This window comes from Lepidochelys kempii, chromosome 15 (assembly GCF_965140265.1).
Source record: "Lepidochelys kempii isolate rLepKem1 chromosome 15, rLepKem1.hap2, whole genome shotgun sequence".
NCBI lineage: Eukaryota > Metazoa > Chordata > Testudines > Cheloniidae > Lepidochelys > Lepidochelys kempii.
In genome coordinates this window covers 22,563,475-22,589,941 of record NC_133270.1, presented here as the reverse complement: position 1 = coordinate 22,589,941, position 26,467 = coordinate 22,563,475, and the positions used below count along the sequence as shown (strand labels likewise).

The 26,467-nt window shown below is 41.4% G+C and overlaps 1 protein-coding gene across 4 annotated transcripts in view; it reads left to right on the top strand.

Moving 5' to 3' along the window:
- Positions 1 to 26,467, top strand: part of LOC140898671 (transmembrane protein 132C-like) — a 295,334-nt gene that overhangs the window by 194,812 nt on the left and 74,055 nt on the right. For all 4 annotated transcript variants that reach the window (XM_073312835.1, XM_073312833.1, XM_073312834.1 and 1 more), the window contains one exon: positions 21,955 to 22,138. In XM_073312835.1, the coding sequence (XP_073168936.1) occupies positions 21,986 to 22,138 (153 nt within the window). In that variant the 5' untranslated portion in view covers positions 21,955 to 21,985. The remainder of the gene's footprint in view (positions 1 to 21,954; positions 22,139 to 26,467) is intronic.

Below are 26,467 nucleotides of genomic sequence, written 5' to 3'. Positions count from 1 at the left end.
TTCTATTTTTGAGCATTTTGTATTCAGAGTTCCTGTAATTCCCATTTCCATATTTAAAATGCTCCATTGGCTTTAGGAGCCGCTTTAAATTTCTCGTAAAGGCCAGACCTCTTTACAGAAATAGCTGGATAGCACAGTCAACCTCGCTGCAAAAATAAAATCTACTTTCGCTATGAAATTTACTTTCTTGAAACAGTAATTGTTGCTGATGAAAATCCTAAGTAAAATCTTGTCCTTTCAAAGGCTGGTAAAAATGGTTTAGAATGAATGCCAAATAGATTTCAGAGTCTAGAATGTGTATTAAACTCAGGAGAGACAACCTCTGAATAGAGATTGTGTTAACCTCTTCCTTCCTGCCTGATAGTGTAGGTATACAAGAAAATTATCATTTGATTTACATAGAGTACAAATAGTGTGCTAGGTGTTTACAGACAGGAAAGATGGGCCCATTCCAAAGAGTTTGAAATCTAAGCAGTCTTCAAAATAGTCTTCCAGGGATTTACATGGAGGGCTATCAGAGAGCATCATTGTTCCCCTGTAAATATGCTATGCTTTCATGGAAGACCAGTATGATCTGCTCCATGGTCCTGCATTTAACTTATCATAGGACACCTGCACTTTCTGGTGGCTTGCAGTTTGGAGTTCATTATGGGAGGACTTTCAAAAGAACTTGGTGTTGGAACTTGGCCTTACTCTGCTCCCACTGAAGTCAATGACAGAGTCAGGCCAATATCATGTGCTTTTGAAAATTCCACCTTGAGTGTCTATTCACGCCAAAGAGCATTTGGACTTTAGTAATTGGATTGTAAACCCTTTTGGTGTAGGAGTAGGGTGACCAGATGTCCTGATTTTATAGGGACAGTCCTGATTTTTGGGTCGTTTTTTTGTATAGGCTCCTATTACCCCCCCCCCCCCACTTCCTGTCCCGATTTCTCATGCTTGCTGTCTGGTCACCCTGTGTAAGAGCCATCTTTTTGTTCTGTGTTTGTACAGCTCCTAGCACAGTGGGGTCCTGGTCCAGGACTGGGGCAGCTAGGCATTGCCACAGTGCATGTAATAATAATTCCTGGAATTCAGACGGAAGCAGGGAAGCCACACAAAAAAAGGTAGCTGCCTGATTTTCCCCTCTCTTTCCGATTTGCAGTGATTTACACCTATGCAAAGCGATTCCCAAGCGCCATCAAATCAGGGTGCTCTCCCCTGGGACATGTCTACAAAGGCACGAGACGGGCCCTCAAGCCCTATGCGGTGACCTGAAATTGCCGCTTCAGAGCTGGCTCTGCTACACAGGCAAAAGAGATGGTCATCTCTGGGAGCAGAACATTCAGTGTCAGAAAATCCATAGAGTTTTCTCTAGCCCAGACATTGATGCTAGAGAGAGTGCCTGAAGGCAGAGGAGAGGTGGCAGTGAAACCGTGGCCTTTCTCCCGTCGAAATCAATGGCAAAACTCCAATTGACAGGAGCAGGAGCAAGGTCGGGACATGCAGCGCCTTTTGGGGTTGTCTCTATACTGATTTTTCTGATGCATGAGAATAGTTAGCAGTATTAACTCTACAGCTCCGGAAGCTTCACAAGATGTCACAAATTTTAGAAGATGGATCACGTGCTACACAACACAATTTCTGCACTTAAATAATAAATAAAAAAAAAGGCCACACACAGTGGGAATAATAATGTGATCGTGATTCATCTCTTTTTGCAGCTTTAGTCTGGAGGGGACTCTTCTTGCAGATCTTTACCTCAGCAGAATTAAATGAGTCTAACCAGCTGTAGTTAATATAAAATCAAGGAATGCCACTGGAATATCCAAATTCGTTTTCTTCTCCATTTGTGCTTGTAATTTTATAAGACATACTGCCTTCATGACCTCCATCTCTCCCCTTTTATAACCTACTATCACCGTTATCTCTGCACGTCAGGTCTGCTGTATGCAACAGCATCGGGGTTCTTGTGTTTCCTTTGCCTTTGATCTGTCTATACCATGTTCAGCCTTGTGTGTGTGGTATCCCACTGCCAATCCAAATTAGAGTAGCATGCAGTTCACACTGGCAAAAGTCTTGTTGGTGATAGTAAGAACTCTTTCGCCCACAATACAAATAGCAGTAGAATCAGTATTTTGTACATGGTCAGTGATAAGGGCAATTAACAAGTACAGCTGGGTAGCAAATCCACCTTAGATATGAGGAGTAGGAACACAGAGTGATGCTTGTGGTTTTCTGGCCGTGGAACATAGTTTTGACATGATGCCCTCATATAAATGCCAGGCAGTGGGCGCAGTTCACTTTCGAAGCAATGGAATTGGGTCATTACAACACTGAAGGAGTTTAAAATGTTCCTTCTTGTTGGTGGAGCATTTTATGCCAGTCAAAGATAAGTGATGTTAGTTTTTTCTCTGAAAAAATTAGTGTGCGTTGGCTACGGGGACCTATTGCAATGGAGAGGCAGTATGGCCTAGAGAATAGAGCACTGGACTGGGACTCAGAAGACCTGGGTTATATTCCTGGCTCTGCCACTGGCCTGCTGGGAGACCTTGGGCAAGTCACTTCCTCTCTCTCCATACCTCAATTTCCCCATCTGTAGAATGGGGATAATGACTCTGACCTTCTTCAAGATTTACTAAAGAAAAGTGCTATAGAAGAGATAAGTATTATAATTATACATTAACCTGAAAAAAGTGTGTTACTCCTAGCCCTTATCTAAATCCTTAATGAGCTGGCATCCTGCTGCATATTGAATACTGCCATTTCTATGGGGAGTTTTTTTTTTTTTGCCCTTTTATGAAGAGAGAATATTGGACAAGTAAACGTGCAATAAGAGGTTTAACTCCCTGAGACACTCAGAGGCTTTGGAGAAATTCCCCCTATCAAAAAGGCAAATTCCAGAACCAAATAATGCTAACTGGATTAGAAACCACCACCTCCCCCAAGCTGAGCAGCCTCCTCTTGTAACCTAATCTGCCTATTCCCTTTCTCCCCTCCTGCAAATCCTATTTAAAGCCACTGAAGCATTTACACAAATACTGTAAATTGGGCTGCTGTTTATTTCAGCCATGGCTTGGATCAAAGGGGGATGTGTATTGTAGGAACCAGATTCCAAATCATTTCCTGCTGGTTGAGAAAGTTTTTGTTTCTTCTGCAAGGACCTGTTTCTGGTGATTTAGCACCCCTGTTGTTTTAACGCCGAGTTAAAAGTTCAAAGAGCGGATAGCTATAGAACTGGGCAGCATGTGCCAGATCTGTGGCTGGTGTAAATCCAACTGGCTCCACTGAAATAAATTGGAGCTACGCCTGTTTATGCTAGTGACGGATTTGTACCCACACGTTTAAGTAACTCCAGGGCTTGCTTTTTCTTTCTCACCATACTTAGGCAGGATGCAGTATCCACAGGAAATGAGAGTTGTGTCTGTACAACAGCTATGGGCAGCCTTGCTGCAAAGATGCAGAGGGCCCAAGGACCAGCCCTGGGGGAACTCCATTGCCGGCAATGGTCTCCACTGAATTTTGATTGCAATGGCATTAGAGCAGGGGTGGATCGGGTGCAGCATCTCTGCTGGCTGACAGCTCAGTTCGGCATCTGAGGTCAGGAGACTTTAAGAGAACACTAGCAAGATGTAAATGACCCAGATTAAATGTTGTTTAAACATAAAGCAAACCCTTATGGCTGAAATTCACAGTAGTGCAGAGCATCTGCACCGTATTAAGAGTGCAAGTGGGATGGGATGCCTGGTGTTAAACAAAGATGGATTTCTCTTAGAGATTGGAATAAGAATGTAAGCAGGTGGCTTTCTCACCCTGCTCCTTACGCCAGAGCTGGCCAAACTTAATCCCTGTCTGGGGGTCGTTTAAACAAAAATGAAGTAAAGCATAAATCTGAGCCTAAGCTTGGTTGTCGTTAGGGTTTTCCCTGCGGGACCCACTCTGTCCTTGCCCTTGTACCCTCTCACTCAGGCTAAATTTGGATTGAAGTTAATAGGACCTACCTGGTCTGGCTGCCTAGGTGAGTCAGTAGAAATAAGCCTGCCCCAGCCATCAAGGTAATGCAACAGAAAATCTCTGTGTCTCTATGCTGGTGCCTAGAACTTAACCCTTTGTTGCATGGACTTGTGTAGGTCACCTGCACTAGAGTGAATCTCATCCTGTATGACCGCAAATAATTTAATTAATTCCATCACTTCAGCCCCAAAGCAGCTTAATGTAAAAACCATGCTGTTATCTGTGCTGTTGGAGACACCACGGAGGTGAGCTCGCAAGTTGTGTCTGTATGGTTGCAATTACTTTATGAAGTTGTTCCTGACTTGCACCTGATTTAGTCCTGGTTATAAGTCAGATCGGCACCATGCCCACTGAACCTAATTCTGATTTCTCACTGCTTTCCACCAGTCTAACGCTGAAGGTGTACACCAGTATACAGATGCTGGTGAATTCAACCCCTCAGCCTCACGGTAGTGCATAAGATCAAAAAAAAAGTGAAACTGGATGAATCTGATTTCACGCTCCAACTAGAGTGAAGTGCAGAAACTAAACAAACAGCAGGAGTAGCGACTATTAAATTTAATCGAACGTGTTAGTAAAAAGGGAAGGATTGTTTTTAATACCATTTTTCCCTTCATTTTGATTGTGTTCCCTTAAAATGTAATTCATATAAACCATAATATAGAAACAGGTTTCAGACCTGTTTCAAACAAGGCAAAAGAGGATAGAAAAAAGACACAAAGAAGGTAGTAATGGTTGCTTGGAAAAATCACAAGGTGCTATATGGTAGATTTAAAAAATTTTGCTCATCTGCTCTGGGCAGTGAGATGGCCTGTGACTAATGAGTGGGTGGTGGGAAAATTTGCATTTCAGACTAATTTGTTTATTCCTTTTCTCAATAAGCTCATTTTGTCTAGGGAGTTTTCCGAGTATCTCGCAGAATATTTGTCATGTCTTCCCCAATCCCTCTCCATTCCACGTTTGTGAATTCAGGTTAAGATGAGAATTATGGTCCTTAAAATGAAAAGTCAGAATACATACATCCACAAATCCAGCTGCCTGCAAACGGTCTGCTCCAAAGCCTTTATAGCCAGTGAAAAACTTTCCATTGAGTTTACAAAAAGAAAAGGAGTACTTGTGGCACCTTAGAGACAACCAATTTATTTGAGCATAAGCTTTCGTGAGCTACAGCTCACTTCATCGGATGCATACTGTGGAAAGTGTAGAAGATCTTTTTATATACACACAAAGCATGAAACAATACCTCCTCCCACCCCACTCTCCTGCTGGTAATAGCTTATCTAAAGTGATCACTCTCCTTACAATGTGTATGATAATCAAGTTGGGCCATTTCCAGCACAAATCCAGGTTTTCTCACCTCCCCCCCCCCCCCCCCCACACACACACACAAACCCACTCTCCTGCTGGTAATAGCTTATCTAAAGTGACCACTCTCCTTACAATGTGTATGATAATCAAGGTGGGCCATTTCCAGCACAAATCCAGGGTTTAACAAGAACGTCTGAGGAGGTGGGGGGGTAGGAAAAAACAAGGGGAAATAGGTTACCTTGCATAATGACTTAGCCACTCCCAGTCTCTATTCAAGCCTAAGTTAATTGTATCAAATTTGCAAATGAATTCCAAATCAACAGTTTCTCGCTGGAGTCTGGATTTGGAGTCATTATGCACGGTAACCTATTTTCTCTTGTTTTTTCCTATCCCCCCCCCCCCACCTCCTCAGATGTTCTTGTTAAAAACCCTGGATTTGTGCTGGAAATGGCCCACCTTGATTATCATACACATTGTAAGGAGAGTGGTCACTTTAGATAAGCTATTAGCAGCAGGAGAGTGGGGTGGGAGGAGGTATTTTTTTCATGCTTTGTGTGTATATAAAAAGATCTTCTACACTTTCCACAGTATGCATCCGATGAAGTGAGCTGTAGCTCACGAAAGCTTATGCTCAAATAAATTGGTTAGTCTCTAAGGTGCCACAAGTACTCCTTTTCTTTTTGCGAATACAGACTAACATGGCTGCTACTCTGAAACCTGTCATTGAGTTTACAGTACTTTGGATCAGATCCTGTTTGAGCAAATTTGAAAATCAGGCCCACTGACAAACCAGGCAAAGGCATGTTCTAATTGTGACTCTGCAAAGACAAAACTTGCATGAACTAAACTTCTTAGGGGCATCATTCAAAAGTCATCCTTACTCAGAGCTTATCAGTAAACACTCTTGTCACTCGAGTAGGCATTCACTTTTCTTATGGACCATTTAACATTAGAATGGTGTCTCCTTCATTTGTCGTCTTGAAATATTGAGGACACATTGCTCTTCTGGTGTCTGACAGTCAGACAGAAGCGTCTGAGCGCTGAAATTGATGTCCACTTTCGGCTTTTAGAAGATGTTTTAATTGCAGACCCAAATGTTCAATGGGAGCCCGATAAAATCTTTAAGGAGCAGCTGGAAACTTTTACAAACATTCAGCTTCAAGAAAGTTCCGCTGCTAGAGCAGAAATTTTTGGTATTTCTCTTCCCTTGTTCGTTGGGCTCAGCAGCACGGCACTGCTAGGAAAGAGACCCCCCGGCTCCCATGCGAAAATGCTGACTCCCCACTGGAAGTCTCCATCCTCCATTAGTGACAATGTAATTGTTTCTACAGTAAAGCAAGTGTGATGTCAAAAGTAGAGAATGCTGACAAGGGCTGGTCAAAAAATGTGAGGTTATTCTTTTTAGAAAATGTAGACCAGAACAACAACAATAATTTTTTTTGGTTTTGTTTCAGACAAAAAAAAGTCTACTTTTTGACAAAAACCAAAAACTTGAAAACCAAAAATTTCCAGACAAAATCTGAATTTTTTTTAATGCTGAAAACCAAAAATTGTAGGGGAAAAACCATTTTCTGATGGAAAAATCAAAAAATTTCTAGAAAAGTTGCCACGAACATTTTCCAAAAAAACCCCAGATTTTCTCTCCCCAAAAAGTTTTGACTGAAATTTTCAACCAGTCTGAATAATGATGTTACATCAGAGCCTCACGTCAGGGGCAGAGGAGTCCTTAGCAAAGATGTTACTTTCATGCCACTCTACCTGGAAATAACAAAGAAGAAAAATACAAACTATTCAGATGAGGCACACACAGGCTGCTGGAGTGGGGGATGCTGTAACATTCACAAATCCAAACTCCAGCTAGTGGGGATCATTTCAAACCTATCAGTCTTGACAGCATCCTTTTAAGTGACACCTTAAGAACGTTAATTGCATGTGTTAGGCACTTCAGCAGTGAGAGTAGTGCCTTTGAATGTCAAGGGGATATTGAGAAGGGGCTCCAGATAAAAGCTACTGGGCTTTCACTTCACTGTGCTTGGCAACTGCGTGAGCCACCTATCAATCCTACCACAAGATCTTGTGTGGTTGCCTGCAGTGGTTACTGATTCGGCTGATAGTGCTGTTCCCTTTGGGTCTGTACTGAATTAATGCCCCATTGTGGGATTAGACGTTCAGGGTGCTGCTGGGTGTGCTGTTTTGATATACAAAATATAAAACTCAAGTTCTGTTCTTTTGGGGTCCTTAAACTTGTTGACCTTTTGTTTGGGGTGTTAACCCCACCATTCTGTTCAGTTTCCAACTTGAGTGCTTACATTTTGCCCATTTAAATTCCCTGAGTAGTTTTGATCAATATGTTGTTCTTCATTTCCTGTTCTAAACTGCGTTGTGTGTTTTGTGGTGTAGTCAGCAGAGTCTTTCAGGTCTGCTTGAACCAGGCCAGGACTTGAGGCTGTTTTAATCTGGGAGCTACAGAGACCCCCTAGCAGCAGCACTAAATAATCTTTTATAAACCCTACAACTGGGTGAAAAACAGATTTATTTTTATTCACTGGCAATTCCTAAAAGGTTGCAGGGGAGGGGGATTATTTCAGATCAAATCAAAAATTAAACTTTTCAGATTTTCAGTGAATCAAAAAAGGAGAGTGTGTATGTTTTTGCGTTAAACAACACATTGTTTGACCAGAAACAAAACATTTTGTTTCCATTTCAAGCATTTTTTAATGTTTTTAATTAAAAACAAAAATTTTGAAACAAAAATATCATTTTGAATAGGAAAAACATTCTAACATTTCATTTTGAGAATGTTAGAACAAAACATTTCAGATCTGAGGGGATTTTTTTTTAGGGTTGTTTTTGGTTTGGGTTTGTTTTCAACCAAAACAGTTGTGAAATGAATGTGAATTCATGAAATGTTTTTCTCGCTCCAAATCAGCTTATTTTGAGGAGGAGGAAGTAATGTAGGTTGAAAAATGCCTCCTAGCTCTAATTGCAACCAAACTCCACCTCTTCACTATCATGAAGGACACTTCATGATGTTAATATCTGCTGCAGTTTCACCCGGAGGTGACTGCATTTCAGCAGAGGTCGATCTGATTCCTGGGTAGAGTTGTCTGCCAATTTATGTTGTAGAGCACTATGGCATGAAAGGTGCTGCGTAAATCGTAAACTCAGCTCCCGCTCTGCGGCACGGCTATTGCTAGGAGGATGATGAATAATGGCATCTGCCCCATACTTGCTGATGTTAAGGGGCATATGGGGTTAATTTAATCCCTGCAAGATCATGCTGGTTTCTTACAGAAGCTTGCAGAGAAGCTGTGGAGGAACTGGATGATGTTGTTTTCCATTGGTAGTGATGACTTTTGGCCACAGTTACTCATGGTGGGACAGATTCTGCTCTCTGGTACACACGCATAAATTCAGGGCGATCCCATTGAAGTCAATGGAATTACACTTGCATTAAACTGATGCACGAGGAATTGGGCCCACTGCACCCGATTCTCCTCTCATATAGATCTTATACCAGTCTCCATCCACTGAAGTACCACTTCCACTTGATTTACACCAGCATAACTGGGTTCTGTATTTGGCCCATTATCACTGGTTGAGCCACCTCCTGATGGGACAGTAATTAACCCCAGTCACCGACTACTGTAGCTGCCTAATGATTTGATGGTTACGTGCTACGGCATGGTGTTTGCAAGGAAAGAGCTTAAGGGAGGGCTGTCTGGTAAGGTCGTATTGTACAAGTATCGGGAAGGAGGATAACAATTGAAGACATGGTCTGTGGTTGGGGAAGTGAAAACACAGCTGTTGCAGCCTCCTTAGAGAACGCTGGTAGCACACTGATGGTTTGAGGACTGAAACTATTCCCGCCCCCCTTTTCTGGGGGGATATATTCTAACTCCGGGCTGTGCACAATATTATTCAGTTCCCTGCAGCCTTAGTCTGGGTGAGTCAACACAAACTTGGGTGATGAAATTGCAGCAGTTAAGCTGATTTCTCAAAGGATACCGCTCATTTCAGGATCTTTTACTCACCATGCAGGCAGCTTCAGAGACACCTGAAAAAGTGTTTGTTAAATTAGAGCCCTCACTGAACAGCTACAGCCAGACAGATGTGGCATCGGTGCCTTTGATTTGAAAAATCCCTTTACCATCCAAGTGTACCTGCATTAGAAAAGCAGAAGGCGCCACGGAGGTTTACCATATCTAGGAGAAGGCAGGGGACTGTCACAGGCATTACTTGTCTCCTCTAACAGGATGGTCAGTTTTCAGAGTAACAGCTGTGTTAGTCTGTATTCGCAAAAAGAAAAGGAGTACTTGTGGCACCTTAGAGACTAACCAATTTATTTGAGCATAAGCTTTCGTGAGCTACAGCTCACTTCATCGGATGCATACTGTGGAAACTGTATGGTGGTCAGTGTGGTTGAAGAATTGCTTTCCTCAAGAGAAAATAAAGCAAAAATATTATTTCAGTACTGGTTTTATTTCCCTTCTGCATTTTCCTGAATATTTCCGCACTCTTGTATTTTTTTCTTTTAATATACTCTTAGAGGCAAAACTTTATTTATATTGCTTGTCTCTATGAAACACAACTGGTTCACCAACCTTAACTGCTTGACGGCTGCTTAACATTCCGGGTATGTCGCAAGGGACCAATTCAGCTACCCTGCTGCTGGACGTGACTGGTGTATCCAAGCGTTCCATGGATTTGGATGGATTGGCCAACAGCTGGACAGCAGGTGTCATGGAAAAACAGCTGTGAAAAAATTGAAGCCTGTAGAAACTGAGCTCTAAAAACATAAGAGCTTGATTTTTAAATGTTAGGAGTACAACTCACATAAGTGATTTGTGCAGTTACCTGGTCTCTAATGCAATTGTGTATCTAACTAGTTTAAAAATTTGACACCAATTGCTTTGATTTAAGCCCATAAGAGTCAGGTTCTGTGCACAGATAACAAAGTGATTGACATCCTAGCAATAATGCAGGCAGATGGCTGGCTGATAGGAAATGTGCAATAAGGCTACAACCCCTCCCCTAGATCAGCTTATTTTTCTTGGTATTGTGGCACACTGGGAGTGGGCAGCCCCACTGTCTGAACACCCCAGTGTTACTTGACTGTCAGTTGGAGAAACAGGCTGCTAATATCCACAGCAACTGAGACCACTGCAATGGAAACAGGAGCCAATTTGAGGATTAATTGAATGATCAAGCTCAAAACACTTGAGTATATTCCCCCCCACACCCCCCGCCATTTGAATCCCTCAAAATGATGTCCCGCCAATATTTCAAAAGCGGCCATTAGTTGTGGGTGTCTCCAGATTTGGGTGCCCTTCTGGGGAAACTGAAGGTATCTTAAGTTGGGCACCCAAGAAATCACAAAAATGTAGGACTGGATGGGACCTTGATAGGTGCCCTAGTCCGGTACCCGGCACTGAGGCAGGACTGAGTATTATCTAAACCATCACTGACAGGTGTTTGTCTGATCCTCCAAAGGTGAAGGTTCTACAACCTCCCTAGGTAATTTTGTTCCAGTGCTTAACCACCCTGACAGTTAGAAAGTTTATCCTAATGTCTAACCTGCAATTTAAGCCCATTGTGTCTTGTCTTTGATGGTTAAGAAGAACAGTTCATCACCCTCTTCTTTATAACAGCCTTTTACGTACTTGAAGACTGCTACCGTGTCCCCCTTCAGTCTTCTCTTCTCCACACTAAACAAACACATTTTTTTCAATCTTTCCTTAGAGGTCGTGTTTCCTAGAGCTTTAATCATTTTTGTTGTTCTCCTGTGAATTTTCTCCAGTTTGTCCACATCATTCATGAAGTGTGGTGCCCAGAACTGGATGCAATACTGCAGTTAATTATTGCAATACTGAAATAATGCAGTTGAGTCCTTATCAAAGCTAAGTGGAAGAATTACTACTTGTTTCTTGTTTACAACACTCCTACTAGTACATCCCAGAATGATGTTTGCTTTTTTTGCAACAGTGTTACCTGTTGACTCATATTTAGTTTGTGATCCCCTATAAACCCCAGATCCTTTTCCGCCGTACTCCTTCCTAGGCAGTCATTTCCCATTTTATATTTGTGCAATTTATTATTCCTTCCTGAGTGGAGTACTTTGCATTTGTCCTTATTGAATTTTATCCTATTTACTTCAGACCGTTTCTCCAGTTTGTCAAGATCATTTTAAATTCTAATCCTGTCCTCCAAAGTGCTTGCAATCCCTGCTAGCTTGGTATCATCTGCAAAGTTTATAAGTGTACTCTCCATGCCATTATCCAAATCATTTAAAAAGAGATTGAATAGAACCAGACTCAGGACAAATCCCTGCAGGGCCCCAGTCAATATGCCCGTCTACCTCGATTGTGAACCATTGATAATTACTCTCTGAGTATGGTTTTCCAGCCAGTTGTGCACCTACCTTATAGTAGGTTAGTCTAGGCTATATTTCTCTCGTTTGTTTATAAGAAGATCATGTGAGACAGTATCAAAAGCCTTTCTGAAGTCACGATATATGGCATCTACTGCCACCTAAAATCAGTGGCCCACCTGTGGGCCTTACTACCTCAGACTTGAACACAGACTCAGAGAGAAGCCAGGACTTCACAAAGCTGTTAGAACATGCGACGCATTATTCTGTGCGTTCCAGTCAATATCTTCCCTAAAGGAATGCTTTAAAATAGACACCATTTTAGAAGTTTGGGTCAGTAAGAGCAGACCTTTAATCTGCTTTTCAAATACACTATCCTGTCACTGAGCACAATGTTTTACTTGCTGCTCCCAAGCCACTAAACTAAGCAACTAAAAGTGAGCGAAAAAGTATAATTTTGCATATTTAATACAATCTCTTCTTGCTGCTTTTAGCAGGGTGAAGCAGGCATATAATTTAGTACTGATGTTTGGAATACATCCAGTTTCTTTTTTTCTGATGGCATTTTGAAAATGCAAAGTTTCTTGAAAGCAGGGCATTTGGAATGCAGCTCCTCTGAAAACTCCTGATCGAGGTCTCTTTTATAGTGCTCTCCCTTGGAAGATTTTTACCACTTAAAGGTTTATCTCCTAAAAAGGAAAATATTGTTTGTCTACAGTAGCCATGGAGGGATTTCAGTTCTGAATGCATACTAAATAGTAAACCCACTTCTCAAAGGAAGGAGAAGATGATGAATCACGGAGAGAGTTTATTTCTTGAGAAATATTATTTGCATTACAGCAGCACATGATGGCACCGTGGGAAGTCAGGGTCCAGTCGAGCTAAGCACTGTGTGAGTCAGAGTAAGAGACAGCTTCTGCCCCACAAAGTTTACAATCTGCTTAGTGAAAACAGACAAAGGGTGGGACAAAAGATTTATTATCCCCATTGTATGGAGAGGGAAGGGGATACAGAGGGACAGTTTTGTAAAGGTATTTAGGGGCCAAACTGTTGAAATCCATAAGAGTTAGGTACCTAAATACCTTTTACAAATCTGGCCCTGAGAGATTAAGGGCCAGAGTCTCTCTTCTATTCCAGCCACTATGTACATTGTGAGTGGCACAAAGTGATTGAATCTGGCCAGCTGAGAAGTCTCACGGCATAAATGGAGCTCTCTGCTGGCATGATGTAGCACTCCACTCCACTCCTATGCTGACTGCCCTTCCCCCACTCTGACACGGGGGCATTTCACCTGCACTCTGCCAATTCTCAGCTGCCACATGGTTCCATAGGAGCCATTGCCAGCTGATGGAGATGAACCATGAAAATCAGGAAGATGTGTCTTACACCCTGCTGGCCCTCCCCCCCTCTCTTGCACTGAATAGATTTCAGCACAGCAGAGAACACGGGGCTCAGGGACAGACTTTTAATGGTGTCTAAGTTCTTAAAGATGCAGACAGCCTAGTGGATCTTCAGAAACACATAGGCATCTAACTCCCATTGGTTTCAATGGGAGCTGGCGCCTAGGTGCTTGTGAAAATCCTCTATGCACCTATCTACATCTTTAGGCATCAAAATACCTTTAAAAATCTAGTCCTAAGTGACTTGGCTAAGTTCTCTTAAGGAGTCTTTGGTAGCTGTGGGAACTGAAATTGAGATTTCCTGAGTCCCAGTCCGGTGCATTAATCAAAAGGCCATGTTTTATCTTGTGGTCTGAGATGTAAAGGTACGGATCCTAATGAGATAATCTAATTTACCTTTATCTAAACAGTGCTCTGAATTCAATTAAAAGCCTATATTGTCTGTTTAAAAATATATACTTATACATATGCTGTTAAGGTTTCTCAGGTCATACATTAGATATTTTCCTTTAAAGAGCTTCATGCATTCTTAAGGCTGTAATTTCTCATGAAAGTGTGGCCTCCCAAATCTGTTAATTGTCCAGCTAGCTCATCCATTTCTTTCTGTCATGAAAGATTTTAGGGTTTAACAGATAACAGTTTGCCTCATGTGGCAAGGTAAGAATTTAATACCCATCTTGTCTCCAGTAGCTGGTATGGTTTGAATTATTACATGCACTCTATAGCTCTGCATGGGGATTACCTTTCTCACATCTCTTATTAAGGGTCTTCTGAAAGAAATTAGTATTAAGTGATTGTACTTCTTTTGCTGGTATATTCATACAAAGAAGAACTAGGTGGCTCCAGGAATAGATAATGGTTTATGAACCTTCACTGGTTCAAAGGCAGCCTGGGTTGTTAGTGATACACCTTTATTACTATCTGATGGCCTATGTGAAAGTGAATTGATATGTCTCAGTCCAGTTCCTAGTGGAAAGAAGTCCACGTAAATATTGCCTCACCATTAAACCCATGGCTGGTAAAATACAAGGTCTGATCTTGATCTCATTTCCACTGAGATCAAGAAGCTCATAACAGTGTAATTGCTCATGATTTACACCGATGTCAGGTTAGGATGAGTCCATTGTATGGAACTCGGCTATCTGATCTGGCCAAGAAAAGGAGACGATAGAAGAAAACAATTAGTTTTTCCACATCCAGCGTTGTTACATGGTCTATTTTTAACTGGCTAGAGGATTTGTAACGCTAATTGGTCAAATTCTGCCCTCACATCCCAGTGTAAATGCAGAGTAGCGCTACTGACTTCAGTGGAGTAACTGTCCTTAAATCGGTGTAATTGAGAGCACAGTTTGGCCCCCAGATCGATCATGTTTGGCCTTTCGGGGGAAAGGCAGGTCTCTTTTTGAGCTGGTTGTGCTTTAGTTGTCTTAACCTCAAATATATTTAATGTCATGGGGGGAAAAAATCTATAAAATGTGCTAGTCTGTTAAACCTCCGTTCAAGTGTTGGTCCAATCAAGAGACGGTGTTTATCTAAATGAGCAATAGGAGGCGACTCACTTAACCACCCTTCTCAAGTGCTTTGCTTGGAGCTGGATTTTGCAGTTCAACATGAGGCTAGGGCAGCATACGGCAGTGCTGCCCCAGGAGCAGGCCAGGTACTACGTCGTGACTTACAGGCTACGTTTGCCCTTGGATCTGGGAGTGTGATTAGACATACCCGCACTGCCTTGTTAAAAATAGCAGTGAGGCCATGTTAGCACAGGCATGCAGCAGCAGCTAGCAGCCCAAATATATACCTCCAGGGTCCAGGAAGGCTTGTACTTGGGGCAACTAGCTGCTCCTGGAGAGTCATACAAAGATGCTGCCACAATCTAGCCTATGAGTTTGGAGAGTGTGGCCGCCCTGGACACAGAACTGATAGAGCAGAGCAGGAAGCAGGTTTCTCATCCCACCGGAGTTTGAGATTTCAGACATTTTCCCATCCCAAAACAGGACAAAAAGTCAATCTCAAAAATTTTTGCAAACTGACCATCCAGAAATTTCTTTTGGATTCGGTCAGCGGAAACGTTTTTGTTTTGGTAATTTCAAAGCGTTTTGTTGTGATCTGACCTTCTAAAAACTTTTTTTTAGTGTCAATTAACTCAAATTTCAAATAAGTCATTTTGAGTTAAAAACAATCTCAACATTTTCAAGAAGGAACATTTTGAAACAGGATGTTTTGACAGTTTTGAAACTTTTTTTCAAAACTTTTTTGAATGGGGAAGATTCATCAATACCAATCCTTTCCTGAGAACAGTTTCACTTGCAACAAATGGATGATTTCTGATGAAAAAACATTTTGATGGAAAATTCCTCCAAGAACAACTCATTTATGAGAGGAGAAGTTTTCTCACTCTTCCATTCCTTAAAGAAAGAGACGGTTTTATTTCAGGCACAGATTGTTGTCTCTTACGTCCAGGATAAGGAACGTAGAACTAAACAAAGGAGCTTCCATCTTCATCTCTTGAGGAAAATGATATTTGAGGAATTTTCCACTGACGTACTAACACCATGTAAACAATGAGTCTAGCTGGCTGGTTTGCGAAGAGGCATTTCACTGTCAAGCTGGACAGTCTGATAGAGGGAATACATGTCAGCTGCAATCTCTGCTCTCTGGCTCTGTGGAGTTTCCTTAAAGTCAGTGCCCGAGCAGTGAATAATCTAATATTTGACCATGAGTCTCTCATACTACAGCATTGCCAACTCGAACAATCTGATCAAAAGTGTTGCAATATTTGTTGTTCTTAAAGTCCCAGCTTTTGGAGTCGTGATTACCTGAAAAACTCAGCTTTCATTTAAAGAAAAAAAAATCATCATGTCTGTAGAGTAAAGCTGAAAAATGTAACCATAAAGGCTCAAAAAGCAGAAGGCAAATAAAAAAGACCCAACATTTATTTTATTTTCTACATTTCCTTATTTTTAAACTAATCTCATGCTTTTGCAGCCTGACTCGTGATTTATGAGACTCAAAACAAACTCCAGACCTCAAGACAACAGGTGTAGAGAAAGTTCCTTCAGTTTTTCACTTCAAGAGCAGGAGAGATTTCACTTTGTAACACAAAGGAGTTATGTCTTTTAAATGGTATATTTCCATTTAAATGATGACCCTAGCAGTGTTGTTTTAGTGAAAGTGTCAAAATAAACAGCATGGGAGATGCAAATAAGGCACGATCGTTGGCTTTAGTGTTTCATTGTACATAATTTTTTTTCTGGTTTTTTTCCTGCTCTTTTTGAAGTTTCCAAGCATTATTTTCAGAAACCAATTGATGGGGCCATTCTATTAGCATGCACTTTTGTTACCTGATCATTTCTGGGGCTGATTCTGCCACTCTTTGCGAGCTACACTGTATTACTCAATACATTGTGGTGTCGTTGAAATTGTGTAGAGTAAGGTGCTACTCAACATGAGTTAGGGTGGAAAAATCAGGTCTTTTATGTTGCTGAAGGATATTCATTGGATTTCTTATATCATTGAGCAAGTGTGACTCTGCATTGAGATGTCACTGTCAAACCAGATAGCACTGGAGAGCAAAGGGGTTACTAAATGAGGTTTTCAGTAGTTCAAAAAATCATTTGGTTCTTCTGGGATTTCAGTAAAAATATATTTGAGCTAAAGAGGGATATATATTTTTTTTTAGTCCACGGTTCTTTAAATTTATCTTTGAGGGTCACTGCAGTAAATCGGAACTATTGATTTAGCAGGTAGCAGTTCTTAGAATCACTTCATTTAAGAGTCAAAATTCCTGCGTTACTCAAAGCAATAACTCAACATTTTGAAAATCGCTCATCAGGGACTGCCAGTTCATGCTTGTAGACAGGCATTCAACAAAGATTTCAGTTTGTTTATGGATCTTTCGTCAGCTGTGTTCTCTACCCTGACAGACAAATGTGTTGCCTCTCTTGCCCTACTTACTTATTATCTGACTTATCCGGCCCACTGCTCTGTGACAGCCTCTCCAGCATTCTGCTGGCCTCAAGTGCTGCTGTCTTCAGCTGAACCCTGGCCATGCTTGGCCGGAGCAGGCTGTTAAACCAGGACACACTTTATGTTTTATCTATCGCTTGACCTTTCCAGTGAAGCTGAATCTGCTATGAACTCCTAGCTCCAATGGTGTCATTCAGAACATGGACCCAACCCCTGCCAGCAACTGGGTTGTCTCTGGGTCAGGTTTACACAGCATGTTGCTTTCAACTCTTTGGTCTGCAGAGGGATAGCTTCTGCCCATCAGAACTAAACAGCTACTGATTGGAACAGTATTATTTATCTACACTAGATAGATTCCGGCTAAGGGGGGAATACTTCTCAAAGCAGTAGGGGTTTGGTTGATTAATATATGGTTCCCAATGAATGGTCAATGAGATGCCTAAAGAATATTTCAAACCCAAGAATCCTGGTTATCCTGCATCACTTGCTAATTGAATTCACATCACCAGAGATTCAAAAATCAGCTTTTGGTCCATAATGAATATGACCTGCTGAATTGTATGGCAGCGTTTCTCCTGAGTCTTTTCCTTCTCTTCACCTTCTATATGTTTTTAATTATTCTTATATAAACAAATCAGTTCTCCAGCTCCTAAAATCTTGTTTCTTAGTGGCACATATCACCTCTGAGGTACAGTTCCTCCTGGCTGTCAGGGGATAGGAGCTGAGCACCAAGACTAAACCAGTAGTAAATTATTAACCCCACCACCATCAAGATGGATCAGCTGCTCTGGCCAGTGAGCACTGGTTACGGCACTGTGTCTCCACCCATTCGCTTCTCCTCCCACTCTGCCTAAACATTACCCATCCGCTTCAGAGAGAGAATATAACTCGGTGTTTGCTCCTGTGCTCCCAGACCAAGGTTCGGGTAGCCTGCCTAGTGCTGCAAAGAGACTTCTTACTGTCTTGTCCAAGTTACAGTCAAGCCCTGAATGACTGATCTATTTACAGCTCTGAATGAATGCATGGAGTGAACTGGTCCAGGGAAGCTCTCACTCCAACCAAATCAGACTCCTACTCCAACCCCTGAGCACTTCTTTAGAAGCTCCTCCTGCCACAAGCTGCATTTGCAATCACTCCATGCTGTGTACATTAGAAAAGTTTTATAATTACTTACTGTTCTGGCTGCTAAGCAGTTCTAAATGCTAGACATTAAGGAATTGCCATTTCAGTCAGCGAGCAAGCTCTGAACATTAAACATGTTTCACGAGAAGGTTTTCCTTTTTTTTTTCCAGCCATTACACATCTCGGAAGGCATATTTTTTTCAAGTGGCCGCTTTCCCAGCTGTTGATCCTTTCTGTCTCTCCTATACGAAAGAGAAAATAGAAACCGAGATGATGCAGTATGAAGGTTTTATTGGCGTGAGTTTGAGATGAGTCCATTGCTCATCCGTGGAGGAGCTATAAGTGAATTACGCAGATCATCCCGAGCAAGTGCCAATAAAACCTTTCTACTGTACCACATGTATTCCAGGATACTGTATGCCACACATTTTACAGAAAAAGATATTTTAGCAATGTTTTAGTGCTGCTAAAAATGCTGTGTTTTTATATCCCACCACCACTGAAGCCAGGCAGCTGTGCGTGACTCCAAGGACTAGAGAAATGATAGTCTGAGACTTTCAAAGCTCCTTAAAAAGAAGCGGTGTTCAAATCTCAGGGGTGTTTTTGCAAATCTCAGCCGTAAGTGATGTATCTTAGAAATCTCTCCACATTACCTAGAATATCTCTAATAAACAGAATAGTATTGGATTTTAAGGCTCATTATCTAGAGGCCATTTAAGACTAGATGTAAGTGCTGTAATTTCCATTGGAAACATGTGAGTCGCCCCTTTTCAGTTGCACTGGACAAGATGGCCCAGTGGTTAGCAACTTGGGAAAGTTTAGGTTCAGTTCCTTGCTCTGCCACAGACTTCCAATATGACCTTGGGCAAGTCAGTCAGCATCGCTGTGCCTCAGTTTCCCATCTGTGACATTGGGATAATAGCACTTCCCATGTGAGCATGAATACATGAAAGATTGTGAGGTGCTCAGATACTACAGAATGGAGACTATTTAAGTACCTTAGATTCTAGATCACTCCTGTCCAGAAGTCCCCGATTATACCATTGGGCTGGCTGGACCTTTTTTTGTTGTGGTATTTACATCTGCTCACAGGCTATTTAGAGAGGTCTTCAGCCTTCTTGATCAGGGCAGCTCTCCTGTCACTATTGTGACTCAGAGCAGTTCTGAAGTTGTGCTAGAATTTGTTCTCTGTTTAACATACCTGAAAACTCTGGGATTGTCAATCATATATAAAGCTTTGTCAGTTTCTAAGCATCAGACCTAGAAATGGTGAGAATAATACCTTCCAGGTACCATTAATCTAAGGCATAATGGCGTCTTTAACAGCTAAATGAACTCAGTAGCTCAGACGATCCAGGTGTCTTTGCATATAATCATGCCTTTAAATAAATTACAAGTTCAATCCATATGTATTCCTTTTGGGATGTTCCACAAGTGCATAAACCAGTCTTATTCTTATAAGCAATAAGATTTATTTAGTAGGAACTCGTTAAATGGGAATGAGCTGACCTTGAGTTATGAATTGCTACGCCTGTACATCTATCACATTATCCCACAAAATCACTGTTTAAATGCACGAAAGAAAGTATACCCAAGTCATACAAGAGTGTGAGTTTCTCTCTTTCAAGAGAGGAAGCCTTTATACTAAGTAAAGGTATTTAAAACATTAGCTAGTGTAAAGAGTTTCCTGACTAAGTTCTTACAAAGGAAAATTCACCATTGAAACAATAATTGGGATGGGAAAGGTTTTACTTTTAAAATAATCATACAAGCTTGGTGGTTGCTTGCTGAACAGTTTAGAAGGAAAGATGGTAATTAGGGAAGTCTAAAAGCTGGACTCCTGATCAGTTCATCATGGACTGTTGCTGAGCCTCAGAAGTGGACCTTTGCCTGTGGTACACACACAAAAAAGTAGGGAAGATTGAAGCTACCATCTTGGTGAAGTCATACAAGTATCTGACGAGAGTCGGATTGAGTCGCACTTGACGTACAGGTGCTTGCCCTTTGTTAGAGGGAATAGGGGTAATTTGAAGCAAAGTACTGTGAAACATCACAGGAACACTATATGCAAGCCCCATATAAGTTAGTGTATAGTTATGGATGGAATGGAATAATTTCACTTCTCTGCAATGTCCTAGCCACCTCAACTGATCCCTTAACTCCTTGGTAATCTAGCAGATTCATTTCCTGCATTCTTTTTCCACGGATGTTTTTAATAATTTCTTGGAGATTTTTTTTATGTCTTTGACTATTTGCTCTTTAAATCTCCTTAGCCCTCCAGATTGTCACATTACATTTCATCTGCCATTGTTTATGCACCTTTCTGTTGGCTTTACTTAGGCTTTATTTCCATTCTCTGAAGGATGATACTAAACTGGGAGGAGTGGTAGATATGCTGGAGGGCAGGGATAGGATACAGAGGGACCTAGACAAATTGGAGGATTGGGCCAAAAGAAATCTGATGAGGTTCAATAAGGATAAGTGCAGGGTCCTGCACTTAGGACGGAAGAACCCAATGCACAGCTACAGACTAGGGACCGAATGGCTAGGCAGCAGTTCTGCGGAAAAGGACCTATGGGTGACAGTGGACGAGAAGGATATGAGTCAACAGTGTGCCCTTGTTGCCAAGAAGGCCAATGGCATTTTGGGATTTATAAGTAGGGGCATAGCGAGCAGATCGAGGGACGTGATCATCCCCCTCTATTCGACATTGGTGAGGCCTCATCTGGAGTACTGTGTCCAGTTTTGGGCCCCACACTACAAGAAGAATGTGGATAAATTGGAGAGAGTCCAGCGAAGGGCAACAAAAATGATTAGGGGTCTGGAACACATGAGTTATGAGGAGAGGCTGAGGGAACTGGGATTGTTTAGTCTGCAGAAGAGAAGAATGAGGGGGGATTTGATAGCTGCTTTCAACTACCTGAGAGGTGGTTCCAGAGAGGATGGTTCTAGACTATTCTCAGTGGTAGAAGAGGACAGGACAAGGAGTAAAGGTCTCAAGTTACAGTGGGGGAGGTTTAGGTTGGATATTAGGAAAAAAATTTTCACTAGGAGGGTGGTGAAACACTGGAATGCGTTACCTAGGGAGGTGGTAGAATCTCCTTCCTTAGAAGTTTTTACGGTCAGGCTTGACAAAGCCCTGGCTGGGATGATTTAATTGGGGATTGGTCCTGCTTTGAGCAGGGGGTTGGACTAGATGACCTCCTGAGGTCCCTTCCAACCCTGATATTCTATGATTCTAAGGATACGTCTAAGGCTTAAATAACCTCTTGACCTAATATGGTTAAATAGGAAGGTTCTTTTCTTGTCTTACGTTGACTCCAACTCTCATTTAAGGACTTTAAATTCAGTTTAATTGTGAACAGTTCATATAGTTATAATGATTCACAATGATACCATTGGGCTTGGCTCTGTTCTCACCTGCACCAGTTTTAGACTGGTATATCTTCATCTACTTCATTGTTGATACTCCTGGCTATACTAATGTACAAAAGAAGAGAATCGGACTCACTGTTAGGATCAATTCACATTTGCAAAATTATAAAAATATTCAGTTGAGTAAATATCTTTGCTTATATCATATATCTCATCCTGGATCAAGGTAAAGTAAGGAACTCTACCTCACTGTTCTTAACCTTGGTGGGAAGCACATTTTGAATCATTCTTGTTTGTATTGCGAAAAGTTTGTTGTATATTTGCATATAAATAACTACATTTTCCGGTAGCTAATATGATTCATTTGCCCTCCTCAATCACTGTAATATCTCTTCCCTTTCCCTCTTTTCATCTTTCCAGGAGTAACAGTTTATTCAGTGAAGTTGTGCAGATGAACTTCGAAATAGCCAGTTTCAGCAGTCTTTCCGGAACGCAGCCAATCACGTGGCAGGTGGAATACCCTCGGAAGGGGACAACGGACATAGCCCTCTCTGAAATCTTCATCTGCCAGAAGGACCTGGTAGGAATAGTTCCACTAGCAATGGTAAGAGATTCTCTGGAAAGCATGGTGCTTGTCCCATCTTTAAATGACTGTCATTCTGTGAAGGTATGAAGCAGCCTTTGAGACTGATTGGCAAAGAGGTGGTCTCTGCCCACTAGATAATCCAGGAAGAATTCTTTTCCGAGATCAGTATGGCACTACTCCACCATGGTGTAATAATACTCTCCCTACGTGATGGAATCTCTGTTGGTATCAGTTGGATATCCTTTTTTGTATAGGAGCAGTAAGCACTCGCCAGAATCACACACGCATTTCATTGTGGGTGAAAATCATGCAATTTAGACTAACTGCCCACGCACACACACAAAAGTTGCTGCCCCTTTAAAATAAAAAAATCTGGCCCTTACTCTTTAAAGATTGAGTTCCCCTGTTTTAAACCATTCATTTACAGTTCTCTTTAGGCTACCAGTTGGTAACAGAGGGCAAAATATACTTGCTGGTCGCTTTTTAATTTTTCCATTAAGTGCTATAGGGTTTGATCATAAGAATGGCCATACTGGGTCAGACCAAAGGTCCATCTACTCCAGTGTCCTGTCTTCCAACAGTGGCCAGTGCCAGGTGCCCCAGAGGGAATGAACAGAACAGGTAATCATCAAGTGGTCCATCCCCTGTTGCCCATTCCCAGCTTCTGGCAAACAGAGGCTAGGGATGCTGACAACTCTTGGGGGCACTTACCACCTGCAACTCCTGTTAACAAATGGGAGTTCAAAGTGCTCAGTATTCAGGAGGATGAAGCCCCTACTAATTAGCTGGCTGTTCCCTAGCAGCGTAAAGCACTTCAGTTTTAGGGAGAGAACAGAAAGTATCTTTAAAAGAAAGAAAAGTCCCTTGGGCTGTTTAGAAAGTCACTGGAAAAGAGTCTATTCTGAACAAATTCTGCTTGAGTATCCTGCCTTTTCTGGGGAATTTTTTCCTCATGTTAATTTATTTAAAAAAAAAAAAAAAAGTCCTGCTCCCACTGAAGTCAATGTGTGTGTAAACTCCTTGAGCAGGAGCAGCCCCAATGATATTTAGGTGAAAACAAGATGTTTACCAAAATTAAAGGACCAGTGCAGACTTTAATACTGAAAGATACTTTCGGTTGATGGTTTTTGTTGGTGAAATTCTGGCCCTCTTTTATTTATTAAATTTTTACATGTTTTTTCCTTTTGTCTGATAATATTGTCATGCACTAGATAACTGGGGAAGAATTATTTTTTGCAATCAGTATGGTAGTCCTCAACTTATATGCTATGTCAGTGAAACTCCTGCCGATATTCTTTGGAGATTTACTTACATAGATCCTGCTCCAAAGTTAATTGAAGTCAGTAGAGAGCTGTGTGCTTCAGAACTGGTCTGAGAGAGAAATGTTGCCTTTGATTACCTGTAGAGCTAAATATGGCAATAAATATTATGTCCTCAGTCCTATAAAGACTTAACAACATACTTAAGACAGCTTCTTCGGGTCAGATTCTGGCCTTAGGGAGATTCATTCAATGACTTCCAATGAAGCTACCTGTGTCTATCTTCTGGCAGAATTTACCCCCCCCCTTCTATTTTCTTTAAGAATTCATTGGCTCCTTCTTTGTATTTCATGCCTGATCTATTTTTATACATGTTAAAATAGTCACTAATGCCTTTGCACTTGTAGGCAAGATGCAGATGGACGTGCACACGTCTCTGAGAGATTAAAATGCATCCTTTTATGTTGGTTTTTCTAGCAGCCTGAGTCGCAATTTAGCGAAACATGGGGTGCACAACGAATATGGGATGACGCCCTGGATGTACCAGTGGTAGTACCATCAAGCATTATGGTTTTTGCAAGGGATTTAAAGGACAAAATTATACCTTAAAACCCTTCACTTTGCAAAGCTTCCTTGTGTGTGTCTGTTTCTCTACTGTACCTTGTGATAACGCTTGGCAGCAGCCATAACACATTGTGCTAATAGAATCTAGCTGGATGAGATGCCAATGCAAAATTGGCTTTGCTGGCGGGATATTAGGAGATAAAGGGAATTTTCAGTTTTCTGTTAGCTAACACTGCAGCTCCAGCCAGGACACTTTCTTCATTTAAACGTTAATTTCCAGCTGAGCTGATTAGCTGGCAATTCTCTTGTTCAGAGGTAGAGAGAGCGTGATGCTGTGTCTGCTGAGAAGTTGTACTTCACAGTCTCTCTCTCAGCTACAAACTGTAAAGCATCTCCCACATAAAAGGTAGGTCCTGGTGTTTTATGGCAAGTATTTTTCTTCAATAGTTTGGCGGGAAAATAGGAGAAATAAACAGACCAGATTGATTTCAACATGAATTGTGCCCAGATAACAAAACTGCTTGTTTCAGAATTATGTTGTTGGAGGAAGGAACTTTAAGGAGGAATCTTTGCAGTTACAAACACAGAGGCAGTGTGGGCCAGTGGTTAGGACACCAGTCTGGGACTCAGGACATCTGGGTTCTGGTCCTGACTCTGCAACTGGCCTGCTGTGTGAGCTGGGAAAGTCTGTACCTTGGTTTCCCCTCCCACCCTTTGTCTGTCTTGTCTATTTAGATTATAAGGGCTGGGACTGTATCTTATTATGTGTTTCTACAGTGCCTAGCACAATCTCATTTGAGGCCTCTAGGCACAACCATAATTCAAATAATAAAGATAATACAAACAGTTAGTTCTTTTTAAAGGTGATTATGAGGTAGAGTAAAATAATATAAAATATATACATGGATTAAGAAGAGATGTTAAACGTATATCTATAGATGTATATCTAGAGAGAAACTTAATATGAGGACAGTCCCATCCATTAGCTGGGTAAAACTTGTGTTCCAGCTCTCTGGAGTAGCCAGCAGATTATGTTGGCATAAGATAATGGACAACAACATAAAAAACACCAGATGCAAAAAAGGAGGAAGGAAAAATAAATATCAGGAAGCAGGAAACGACAAATCTTTTGTTGGGATAAATATAACCCCAGGATCACGAAAGTGCAGCGTCTCTCATATGAGCTGTTCAAATGCTAGACTAAAACTTACGAAGCTGGCAAGATCACACATTCTTATTACCCTCTTTCTAATTATCTTAAAAATAGGAGAGAAGTGGGGAAAAAGACGAATTGTGGGGGGTTGTTTTTTTTTTAAGGGATTAGAGCGATTGCAGTTCTGGTATAATGGAACCGAAGAGATTAAAGAATTGACATTGTCGGAAAGAACTGAACCTACAATACCCGCATAGCCGTGTAGGTCAGGGTTCAGTGGAGCAGGTGGTAGGAACACAGCAACTAAATAATCAATTTAACTTCCACCAGGAACCAACAGGGAAACTTGTAACAGCACCTCGTTACCCTGGGCCTGGTTAGCTAACGAGGTAACAGGGACAAATAAATAGGAGCACTAAGAAGCTGGTGGTGCTAATGAACAAAAGAAACGAACGAAACTGTCAGGCTGGACATCCGTGAAACAAACCTGTCCCAGTGTTCCTAGTTCTTTCTATAAAGTAGCAAAGAAATGAGCTGTCCAGTTTTCTATGATGTATGTTCCAGAGTTGGGAAGTTAATAGCTCTGGTCAGCTTTTAAGGCCATTTTATCCGTCTGTTTTTCAGAGAGAAAATTAGCGAGCCTGAGTTTCCCTCGAGCCACCACCATAATTCACCGTGTGGTTATTCCATTTAGGATGAGGCATAGGGTGCGGGAGGGGTAAGAGTCATTCCTAACAAACTGCAGACAGGCCAGAAGCTCTGGAGACCTCATTCCCCAAATTTCTTTCCATACCTTGGGAGAGCAGAGGACAATCCAGAATGACCCATTGCTAACAGGAAACAATACGACCCAGCTCTTCTATAGCACTTGATCTTAAAGTGCTTTACAAAGGAGGTCAGTACCACTCTCCCCATTGTACAGATGGGGAAATGGAAGCACAGGGAGGTGAAGTGACTTGCCCCAGATCACCCAGTTGACAAGTGACTCTGAGCGCTCAATGTCCTCATTTTTGATACAGCTCTCCCTCGCTGAAATTCTGCTTTCAGTTCCACAGGTATCCCCATTGATTTTATTGGGATTTCTCCAGATGAGCACTGGTATAACGGAGAGAAAAATGGGTCACTTACTGCTGTTTTTTAAAGGTCTGGTAGAATTTTTCTAAAAAAAAGAAAAAAAAAAAGTTGATGAAAAGTGGACATTTTTGGTTACATTTCTGTTGCAGCTCTTAAGGCTTTCAATAAAAAACTCAAAGGCAGAAAAAAATGTTGAGGTTTGAAAATCGAAAAAGTTTGGCTTTTGATTTTCAAAAAACAAATGTGTTTTTGTTTTTTTAAATCTAGAAAAACAAAAATCTGTATTAAAAAATAAAT